The 12,069-nt window shown below is 45.1% G+C and overlaps 1 protein-coding gene across 1 annotated transcript in view; it reads right to left on the bottom strand.

The window, feature by feature from the left end:
• Positions 1–12,069, bottom strand: part of CCDC152 (coiled-coil domain containing 152) — a 31,793-nt gene that overhangs the window by 3,341 nt on the left and 16,383 nt on the right. The window contains exons 4-6 of the mRNA XM_038402579.2: positions 10,466–10,530; positions 9,897–9,999; positions 691–818 (exon numbers count right to left, since the gene is read on the bottom strand). Coding sequence (XP_038258507.1) covers positions 691–818; positions 9,897–9,999; positions 10,466–10,530 — 296 coding nt within the window. The remainder of the gene's footprint in view (positions 1–690; positions 819–9,896; positions 10,000–10,465; positions 10,531–12,069) is intronic.

The following is a 12,069-nucleotide window of genomic DNA, read 5'->3' as shown; positions in this document are numbered from 1 at the left end:
AACATTTAGAGCATGAGAAATCTTTGCTTAGTTTTTCAGTAGCAGTGCAGTGGCTTTAAACCCTCAGCGCTTAAATAAAGCTCCAGTCCTGAAGCTTACAGTACCTATGCAGCGCTCCTCTGAAATCAATGGGCTGCTGCCAGTGCATTGCTGGATCAGGGCCTCAAGCGCTCAACATTTTTAAGTAAAGACATCTTCCAAACATTACAGGAACTATAAACATTTGAAAAAATAAGCAAAAAACAAAAGCATTTTTTTCATCCCTCTAGGTGCTCAAAAACATATAGGGCAAAATTTTCAAAGAGGGCATAACAGTTGTACTTAAAACAATTCTACCTTTCTCAAAAACAACATAATCGGTTATATTATTCTTAAAATACAGACATATCCCCCATTTGTTAATGGTAGTTAGTTACATGTGTACATGGAGGAGAGAACAGATCTCAACATTTTCTGTACTGGCCAACTTTGGAGGGTTTATCCTCAGCTCAGATGAAGCTCATTGAACTATGACAATTTATACCACCTGTGGATCTGCCTCTTTAAATTTTAAAACTGTGAGGATCCAAATTACACTAGTAAATGCTAATCTCAACCCTTTTCTTTACATAGACTCTTCTAAATCTATCCAAGGTGCATGTCTATTTGGTCTTTAAACTTATGAAACCCTCTCTTCCCAGTAGTGCATACCTCAATCTGCAGTTTGATTATCTCATTCTGTTTCTCTTTATCTAAAGATCTCAGCTGTCTGGTTAAGTCCAATATTGTCAGCTCTTTTTTCTCTAGCTTTTCTTTATGCTCTTCTTCTTTTAGTTCAACTAATAGCAATAAAATAAAAATATAAAATTGTAATTATCAAGAAAATTAATTTTATTAGCTGAGTAAACTTCAAAACCAGCAGAAGCTGTAATGTGACAAATTCATGAACCAACTAAAAACACAAATTGAAAAAAGGGGAAAACTAACATATTAAAAATGTATTGTTCTTGATTTGGAATGAAAAAATGGTTATTTTAAATGTCTAATGCAGTGGTTCCCAAACTTGTTCCGCCGCTTGTGCAGGGAAAGCCACTGGTGGGCCGGGCCAGTTTGTTTACCTGCCATATCCACAGGTTCGGCCGTCACGGCTCCCAATGGCTGCAGTTCGCTGCTCCAGGCCAATGGGAGCTGCTGGAAGCTGGCTGCCAGAGGCTTTCCCTGCACAAGCAGCGGAACAAGTTTGGGAACCACTAGTCTAATGGCTCCCCAAATAACTGACTATTTCAAAGCCACTATCATGAGTTTGGCCTGTACTTCGCTGTTCCAGACTCATAATCAGAGATGCAATCTGGTCACCACATTGGAGGCCACAGCATGTGCTGAAAACATCAAAGCAATCCCTGGTAGCATTGGCTATGAATGCTGAAGCCACTGGGATTTTCTTTTAACTCCAAACTTAACCTCAATGATTTCTTAGCCTTTTTTCTTGGCAGTCTGGCTGCCAAATTGTCAGTCCAGGCCAGTTCTGCTCTTGCAAAATGCATTGCTGCAGAAACCCTCAGAGAGTTGGGGTAGCAGTGTCTTTGACTAGTGCTGAGAGTGTCCCGTCCACTTTGGGAAAAGAGACAAAATCTGGTTTGCTACGGTTTGTGTTGTAGAATATTTTGGCACACCTGGACAATTTCATACACTTTGCTGGTGTTCCCGATTCAGCGTTTATTACTTTTTGCAAAAAGATATAAAGGGGAATGTGTGGTTCAGATTTTGAACTGGTTAGAAAATACTTTTTTGTAATTTCTATAGCAGTCCTCTTCTTCCTCCTTAGAATAGTTTCTAATGAGCTCATCAGAAAATGAGGATGAAAATGAATTAAATGATGATGAAGAAGAACCAGATGCTTAAACAATGTATTCCCTTTATTATGGTTTTTCTTTCCATGTATGAAAACTTTGAGCAGAGCCTCTAGTTCTGGGTCCTTCTGGTGATGTGTCAGTGGAACTGCTATTCCAAGAAGAACAGGGCAGTTTTCTTTAAAGTTTCTGAATTAATTTCTTGAATCTTTCCCCCTTTTATAATTTGATTTCTTAAGGGAGGTGGAGATTGGGGACCTGAGTCAGATGAGGAGTCCTGGGAACCTCTTCTGCTAGCAGATATCTCTTTATCTTTGTCCTTTTGAGAATGGATAAAAAGCCTGTAAGGGGACACTGCAGCCTCTGCCTGGGGCTCACAAGATGGTGGCCTCTGAGGTAAAGGTGCTTTTTGTGCCAAATCCAAGAAGTCCCTAGCCCAAGAGGAAATTTCTTCCTGAGGGGGAGACTGATTCCCTTCTTCTCCACTTCATGCAGAATTCCTGACTTCCCTGAGGCTAAGAGAAGGAAACTGAATTGCCCAATGAACCAAAGTAAGACCTGAGCCATGGGACAGCATGCACTCAAAATGGTCTCATTGGCCTCTCCTGGCTCTGTCTGTGGTGGATTCAGATGACTGGCTTATGGTTTCCTATGCCGGGCCACTGCCCTTTGATGTAACTGCCTCTAGTGGCTCAAGTGCTCTCTTCGTTTTTCCACCACCCATTGAGACATTTGTGGTCTCTGACTGTCAGACTCCTCCCTAGTGGGGAACTGGCTCTGGGGTTTGTGGGAGGAAGCCAAAGTGAAACCTTTCTGAGAAGATGAGGCGGCTGGATTGCACAAGGCACAACCCTCTCCTTCTGTACCCTCTGGCAGGGGTACAGCACAGGAGAAACATAGCCTTGGTCTCCCTTCACCATCCTCCTACTCTATAACCTGAACAGTCAGGGCAGGAGGAGGCACTGTGCTAATTCCAGGCAGGCGACCACCCACCACTTTCAGGGTTTTTTTTAAAAATTCTTTCTCTTGTGCTGGATTCCCCGCCCTGCCGGTAGCTACAGGAGACAAAGCGTAGCTGAGGGGGTCCTCTCTGGAAGTTGGGGTTGGGGCTAGTTCCTTGTCCCCAGTTCAATGCTTTGATTCTGCCCCTACAGCTACAGACAGACGATGACCCACACTAAGCCCTGGTCTACACTAGGAGTTGAGGTCAAATTTAGCAGCATTAAATCTATTTAACCCTGCACCCATCCACATGACAAAGCCCTTCTTTTCAACTTAAAGGGCTCTTAAAATCGATTTCTTTACTCCACCCCCAACAAGGGGATTAGCGCTGAAATCGGCCTTGCCGGATCACATTTGGGGTACTGTGGATGCAATTAGATGGTATTGGCCTCCGGGAGCTATCCCAGAGTGCTCCATTGTGACCACTCTGGACAGCACTCTCAACTCAGATGCACTGGCCAGGTAGACAGGAAAATTTTGAATTTCATTTCCTGTTTGGCCAGCGTGGCAAGCTGCAGGTGAGTGCAGAGCTCATCAGCAGAGGTGACCATGGAGTGCCAGAATCTCAAAAGAGCTCCAGCATGGACCAAACGGGAGGTACGGGATCTGATCGCTGTATGGGGAGAGGAATCCGTGCTATCAGAACTCCATTCCAGTTTTCAAAATGCCAAAACATTTGTCAAAATCTCCCAGGGCATGAAGGACAGAGGCCATAACAGGGACCCGAAGCAGTGCCGCGTGAAACTTAAGGAGCTGAGGCAAGCCTACCGGAAAACCAGAGAGGCAAACGGCCGTTCCAGGTCAGAGCCCAAAACATGCCACTTTCATGATGAGCTGCATGCCATTTTTGGAGGTTCAGCCACCACTACCCCAAACATGTTGTTTGACTCCTTCAATGGAGATGGTGGCAACACGGAAGCAGATTTTGGGGACAAGGAAGATGATGATGATGAGATTGTAGATAGCTCACAGCAAGCAAGTGGAAAAACCAGACAGCCAGGAACTGTTTCTCACCCTGGACCTGGAGCCAGTACCCCCTGAACCCACCCAAGGCTGCCTACCGGACCCACCAGGCAGAGAAGGGACCTCTGGTGAGTGTACCTTTTTAAATAGTATACATGGTTTAAAAGCAAGCGTGTTTTTGTCCTGCATTCGCGGCCAGTACAGCTACTGGAAAAGTCTGTTAATATGTCTGGGGATGGAGCGGAAATCCTCCAGGGACATCTCCATAAAGCTCTCCTGGATGTACTCCCAAAGCCTTTGCAAAAGGTTTCTGGGGAGGGCAGCCTTATTCTGTCCACAATGGTAGGACACTTTACCATGCCAGGCCAGTAGCACGTAGTCAGGAATCATTGCAGAACAAAACATTGCAGTGTATGTTTGCTGGCGTTCAAACAACATCCGTTCTTTATCTCGCTGTGTTATCCTCAGGAGAGTAAAAAGAAAAGGAGTACTTGTAGCACCTTAGAGACTAACAAATTTATTTGAGCATAAGCTTTTGTGAGCTACAGCAGTGAGCTCACTGCTGTAGCTCACAAAAGCTTATGCTCAAATTAATTTGTTAGTCTCTAAGGTGCCACAAGTACTCCTTTTCTTTTTGCGAATACAGACTAACATGGCTGCTACTCTGAAACCTCAGGAGAGTGATATCATTCATGGTCATCTGGTTGAAATAGGCTGCTTTTCTTAAGGGGCATTCAGCGGTGGCCGTTCCTGCTGGGCTGTTTGCCTGTGGCTGAACAGAAATGTTCCCTGCTGTTAGCCACGGGAGTGGGAAGGGGTGAGGGGCTATCCACGCGATGGGGGGAAGCAAAATGTGACCTTGTAACATTACATACATAGCACATGTACTTTCGTTAATAGCAAGGTTTACCGTAAAAGAGTGTACCCATTGTTCTATAAAATGTGTCTTTTTAAATACCACTGTCCCTTTTTTTCCTCCACCAGCCGCATGTTTTTCAAGGATCATAGGATCTTCTCCTTCCCAGAGGCTAGTGAAGATTAGAAGGTGAAAAAAATGCACTCATGATGAAATGTTCTCTGAGCTCATGCTATCCTCCCACACTGACAGAGCACAGACGAATGCGTGGAGGCAGACAATGTCAGAGTGCAGGAAAGCACAAAATGATGGGGAGGAGAGGTGGCGGGCTGAAGAGAGGGCTGAAGTGAAAGGTGGCAGCAGCATGATGAGAGGAGGCAGGATTCAACGCTGAGGCTCCTGGAGGATCAAACTAATATGCTCCAGCATATGGTTGAGCTGCAGGAAAGGCAGCAGGAGCACAGACCGCTGCTACAACCCCTGTGTAACCAACCGCCCTCCTCCCCAGGTTCCATAGGCTCCGGCCACCCAGCCTCTCCACCCCAGAGGATTGCCCAAGCAACAGAAGGCTGGCATTCAATAAGTTTTAAAGTGCTGTGTGGCCTTGTCCTTCCCTCCTCCATCACCCCTCCTGGACTACCTTGGCAATTATCCCCCTATTTGTGTGATGAATTAATAAAGAATGCATGAACATGAAGCAACAATGACTTTATTGCCTCTGCAAGCGGTGATCGAAGGGAGGAGGGAAGGGTGGTTGGCTTACAGGGAAGTAGAGTGAGCCAAGGTGGAGGGGGTTCATCAAGGAGAAACAAACAGAACTTTCACACCGTGGCCTGGCTAGCCATGAAACTGTTTTTCAAAGCTTCTCTGATGCGCACTGCGCCCTCCTGTGCTCTTCTAACCGCCCTGGTGTCTGGCTGCGCATAACCAGCGGCCAGACGATTTGCCTCAACGTCCCACCCTGCCATAAACGTCTCCCCCTTACTCTCACAGATATTGTGGATCGCACAGCAAGCAGTAATAACAGTGGGAATATTGGTTTCGCTGAGGTCTAAGCGAGTCAGTAAACTGTGCCAGTGCGCTTTTAAACGTCCAAATGCACATTCTACCACCATTCTGCACTTGCTCAGCCTGTAGTTGAACAGTTCCTGACTACTGTCCAGGTTACCTGTGTCTGGCTTCATGAGCCATGACATTAAGGGGTAGGCTGGGTCCCCAAGGATAACTATAGGCATGTCAACATCCCCAACGGTTATTTTCTGGTCTGGGAAGAAAGTCCCTTCCTGCAGCTTTTGAAACAGACCAGAGTTCCTGAAGATGCAAGCGTCATGTACCTTTCCCAGCCATGCCACGTTGATGTTGGTGAAACGTCCCTTGTGATCCACCAGTGCTTGCAGCACTATTGAAAAGTACCCGTTGTGGTTTATGTACTCGCCGGCTTGGTGCTCTGGTGCCAAGATAGGGATATGGCTTCCGTCTATGGCCCCACCAGTTAGGGAATCCCATTGCAGCAAAGCCATCCACTATGACCTGCACTTTTCCCAGGGTCACTACCCTTGATATCATCAGATCTTTGATTGCATTGGCTACTTGCATCACAGCAGTCCCCACAGTAGATTTGCCCACTCTAAATTGACTCCCAACTGACTGGTAGCTGGTGTTGCAAGCTTCCACAGGGCTATTGCCGCTCACTTCTCAACTGTGAGGGCTGCTCTCATCTTGGTATTCTTGCGCTTCAGGGCAGGGGAAAGCAAGTCACAAAGTTCCATGAAAGTGCCCTTACGCATGCAAAAGTTTTGCAGCCACTGGGAATCATCCCAGACCTGCAACACTATGCGGTCCCACCAGTCTGTGCTTGTTTCCCAGGCCCAGAATCAGCGTTCCACCACATGAACCTGCCCCATTAGCACCATGATGCCTATGCTTTGAGAGAAGTCTGTGCTTTGAGAGGGCCCGTGCTCTGAGAGAAGTCTGTGTCCATGTCCTCATCACTCTCATCACCGCGCTGACGTCGCCTACTCACCCGGTTTCGCTTTGCCAGGTTCTGGTGCTGCATATACTGTTGGATAATGCGCGTGGTGTTTAATGTGCTCCTAATTGCCAAAGTGATCTGAGTGGGCTCCATGCTTACCATGGTATGGCGTCTGCACAGAAAAAAAGGCGTGGAACGATTGTCTGCTGTTGCTCTGACGGAGGGAGAGGTGACTGATGACATGGCTTACAGGGTTGGCTTACAGGGAATTAAAATCAACAAAGGGGGTGGCTTTACATCAAGGAGAAACAAAAACAACTGTCACACAGAATGGCCCCCTCAAGGATTGAACTCAAAACCCTGGGTTTAGCAGGCCAATGCTCAACCCAATGCTCAGTCCACTGTGCTATCCCTCCCCCAAGTATTTCAGGCAGGACTGAATCTCCATTAAACTTTTCAAGGTGCCCCTGACATCACCAAAATGATTGTCAGCCGTTGATTTTACGGAGGGAGGGAGAGGAGAGCAAATGAATACAGAACAAATCTGGTGTATTTCTTGTTTTGATCCACTCCATCTATCTTTTACATCTTTGGCTGGCAGAAGATGGTGCAATAGGACTACTAGCCGGCCTCATCTCCTGCTTGTTCACCATAAGATGGTACAATAGGACTGCTGGCAGGACTAAAGAGAGTGACCTGGTCGAGTCATTCCTATTTTAGTCCCTGCGCCCATGTCTGCCCAGGCGCTCCTGACTGACATTACTGAGGTGGCCAGGAACACCTCTGACATGACAACGATGGTTATCAGGCCTATTGCACCATCTGCTGACACAAGGCAATGGGTTGCTGCTGTGTAGCAATGCAGTACCATGTCTGCCAGCACCCAGAAGACATATGGTGACAGTGAGCTGAACTGGCTCCATGCTTGCCGTGGTATGGCATTTGCATAGGTAACTCAGGAAAAAAGGCGCAAAACGATTGTTTGCTGTTGTTTTCATGGAGGGAAGGAGGGAGGGCCTGACAACATGTACCCAGAACCACCCGCAACAATGTTTTTGCCCCATTAGGCATTGGGATCTCAACCCAGAATTCCAATGGGCGGCGGAGACTGCGGGAACTGTGGAATAGCTACCCACAGTGCAACACTCCAGAAGTTGATGCTAGCCTCAGTACTGTGGAAGCACTCTGTCGAGTTAATGCCCTTAATGCACTTAGAGTATTTTGTGTGGGGACACACACAATCGACTATATAAAAATGATTTCTAAAAAACCGACTTCTATAAATTCAACCTAATTTCATAGTGTAGACATACCCTATGGAGCTGTGAACCTCGCCTTGAGAAAGGATAATAGTTACCATTGCTATATATCAGGGGTTGGCAACCTTTCAGAAGTGGTGTGCCGAGTCTTCATTTATTCACTCTAATTTAATGTTTCATGTGCCAGTAATACATTTTAACATTTTTAGAAGGTCTCTTTCTATAAGTCTTTAATATATAAACTAAACTATTGTTGTATGTAAAGTAAGTAAGGCTTTTAAAATGTTTAAGAAGCTTCATTTTAAAATTAAATTAAAATGCAGAGCCCCCCAGACCAGTGGCCAGGACCCAGGCAGTGTGAGTGCCACTGAAAATCAGTTTGTGTGCCGCCTTTGGCACGCGTGCCATAGTTTGCCTGCCCCTGCTATATGTAAGCAGAGTCAGGAGGAGCTCCATCCCAACATCTGGTGGTGAGTTATGGCAAGTTGTGGAAAAGAACTTCAGGGGCTGATCTCATTTGCATAGGCACATACACTCCGCCTAGCATGAGCCCATAGCTGCCCAAATGGTCACTTTGGCTGCTGTGGGATCCCCAGTTTCTCTGTTATTGGGGCAGGAAAAATAAATTGTTATCCTGATTATGTGAATCAAGGATAGTGGAACTGTACTTGACCTTTTGTTATGATGGAGGGACTCGCCATCAACTAAGTAGCACTTGCTAGGCAGGGGACATGGGTTCCAAAACTCAGTGAATTGACAGAAGCTGGGGACAGGCATTCATATCTGGTGGTATAGGCCCCACATGCTAGTTGCACCTCCTTTTCTCTCCACTGTGAAATATCAGAATTATTTTTGATTTCATTAGGAGTCTAGTTACAGGTTGCTGAGCTGAATTCACTTTGGGCCAATGGTGCACCAGCACTGAGGCTCCCCTACTGCAAGCTGAAATCACAAAAGAGCTAAAATTACTAAGAGCTGAAATCACTGATTGTTGTGTTAAGTAGTGGGGGGGCTGAAGATATATTGCAGAGCAGTTCGTGGGACAACTGGAGTGGCTCATTGGACAGCTGGCAAAGCAGAGTGGCTGGTGGAGCGGAGCAGCTCACTGGATGGCTGGCAGAGCAAAGCGATTCATGGGATGGCTGGTAGAGCAGAGCAGAGCCCCATAGAGAGGTGGGGCAATCGGCTTTGGACCACGTAAGGTGCCCCTTAGCCCCTCATCTCCACCCAGGTTGGGAGATAAAACTCTGCAGATAAACTTTTGAACTCTGGGGCTGCACTGACCAGGGGCAGACTTTTGGGTTGTTGGATTTTTGGGACTTTGAGTGACTTTTGGGTTGCTGGACTCAAGAACCAAAGGGAAAGGACATGGCCCAATTTTCTTGGGTGGGTTTTTGCTCATGGGTTGTGTTATGAATCCTGTTGGTGGTGTTTCCCCAATATAATGCCACATTGCTTCTCTCTGTTATTAAAAGGCTTTTGCTACACTGAGACTCTGTGCTTGCAAGAGGGGAAGTATTGCCTCTTAGAGGCACCCAGTGGGGATGGTATATATTTGTCCCAGGTCGCTGGGTGGGGGCTCGAGCCGGTTTTGCATTGTGTTATTGGAATGGAACCCCTAGATACTAAACGCAGCCCTTGTTGCTGCCAACTCTGATGGGCAGAAGGGTTACATGTACACACACACACACACACACAGAGTTCAATATTTTACAAGTAATACATTTCAAATTAAACAAATAAATATAATCTGATGTTAAGTGGAACTCACCCTTAGCCCTTATTGTAGGCAGGAATATCTTTTCAGAGGGTCTTAGATGTCTATAGAATCTTTGCTTTTAAATTATCTACAAAAAGGTCTCAAATAGGTATCAAATGTGCTACCTATAAGTTTCCTGAACAATGTGAAACAGTGAAAAAGAGATACAGAATATATATAAACAGCTGGTGATTTGGATTTGGATATATCATATCTCAGCATCATTAAAACTTAGTGCAGCATTCAGAAAACTTACATTTTCTGCTCATGTCACAATGAACCTTTGTTAATTCCATTTTGTATTGTTCCTCTTTGTTTTTAATTTCTGTCACAAGTTTGTCAATTTGATTCTTATATTCCTGTAAATTTAAACATGTGAGTATTTGAATTTAAAGTTAAGTGCCTTTAAAGGAAAGCACATGTTTAAGTACTTTGCTGGATTGAGCCAGAGTGCTCAGCACCTTACAAGATCTACCCGGGGCCTCCAAAACATCACCTCTTATCTGTACTGATCTGACCTTTAGACAGCTGCTCATCTGTTTTTATGTGCAAGATCAGCTTCAGAAGAGCAATGATAAGATAAATTAAAAGAATAATCCAGTTCAGCCACAGCCCTTTCAGGAATGATTCATAGATTCCAAAGCCAAAAGGGACCATTGTGATCACCTAGTCTGACCTGCCATATAACAGAGGCATAGAATTTTCCCAAAGTTCAATACCATGCCCCTGAGAACATGAAAAACTGTAAACCATTGCTTGAGATGCTCCTGTGAAGGGAAATATAGATATATTGCTTTGAATACAGACTGCCCAGTCATGTCTTACCTGTTCATGAACCTTTAATTTCTCTTCCAAGAGACAGGTATTATTCTTCAGCCTTTCATTTTCATCTGTATAAATAAAATATTGCATCACATGGAATTGATGAGATTTCATTTTTTCTAAAAGTCATAATAAGGAAATACTTTTATATGTATTTTTATTATCCATCTGAACCTTAAAATAAAACTTCTTATTTAGTAGTAGATTCCATTATGACACATTTTTATTACATCTTTGCGGTTTCTAATACATTTTAAAACTTTTTTAAAAGCACAATTATTGTTTATTTATAGTATTTGTCTCAGTTTTATTAATTTGGAAGAACATTATAATAATTGATTTAGTTGATCAGAATTTTAGATGCTAAAATCTTTGGATCAGGAATGAAGTCTTTGCAGATATTTGTACAGCACTGAGCACAGTGGGACCCCAGTACTGAGTGTGGACTCTGGGATGCTGCTGTAATATATATTAAATCATATAAAAATTAACTGTTAAAAGAACATTTTTAAGATTGAAAAGTTAAGTACTCAACATTTAGGAAATACCAGAATTAAGGTTGTCCATGTAACCTTATTTTTGCCCCCTTGTACATATTCATTTACAAACGTTAATTACATGAGCTCATCCTATTTTTGTGTCATTTAGTGCACAGACTGGACTGGACTGAGTGAACTGAAGCAATTGTTCAATGTTTCTTTCTACCCTCATTATTCAATGTGTGGCCTCATTCTTTATTTACTAAACTCCATCCAAATCCTGCACTGAATACAGAATTATTAACTTCCTCACAGTTTTCCATCTCAGAGCCTCACAAAAATTAATGAATTTATCATCACAATACCCCTGTGAGGTAGAGAAGTATTATTATCCCAGTTTTACAGATGAAAAACTAAGGTACAGAGAGTGCTCACTAACTTTGGGTGCCTTGAAACATCCAGGACCTCATTTTTCAGAGGTGCTGAGCATCTGCAGTTCCCACGAGTTCAGTTGCAATCATGAGTATGGCTAAGATTTTCTCATGGATATTTTTAGTAAGAGTCATGGACAGGTCACAGGCAATAAAGAAAACTTCACGGAAGCCCATGACCTGTCCGTGACTTTTACTAAAAATATCCATGAGAAAATCGGGAGCTACAGAGTCTCCATACCCACCACGACGGCTGGGCAGTTCCAGGGCCCCCCACCACCCATGGGGCTTGGCGCTAGAGGGTCTCCCTACCAGTGGCTCGGAGCTCTGGGGTCCCCCTGCTGCCAGCAGCCCAGAGCTCCTGAGGAGCCCCGTATCCCACAACTGGGAGCTCCCAGGTCCCCCCTGCTGACTGCAGTGGCTGGGAACTGTGAGGTCCCCCCTGCCACCTGAGGAGGCCGAGAGCTGAGGGGTCTCCTGGTGCCCGCGGTGGCTCAGACCTTCCAGGAGCCCCTGCTGCTCGTGGTGGCTGAGGGTTGCGGGGTATCCCTACCACACGTGGTGGCTAGGAGCTCTGGGGGGCCCCCACAGCTCCCGGCCACAGTGGACAGTGGGGAGAATCTGCAGCTCCCAGCCACTGTGGGAAGGAAGTCACGGATTCCATGACTTCCATGACCTCCATGACAAAATTGTAGCC

Source organism: Dermochelys coriacea, chromosome 5 (assembly GCF_009764565.3).
Source record: "Dermochelys coriacea isolate rDerCor1 chromosome 5, rDerCor1.pri.v4, whole genome shotgun sequence".
NCBI classification, from domain to species: domain Eukaryota; kingdom Metazoa; phylum Chordata; order Testudines; family Dermochelyidae; genus Dermochelys; species Dermochelys coriacea.
This window is presented reverse-complemented; position numbering and strand designations above follow the sequence as displayed.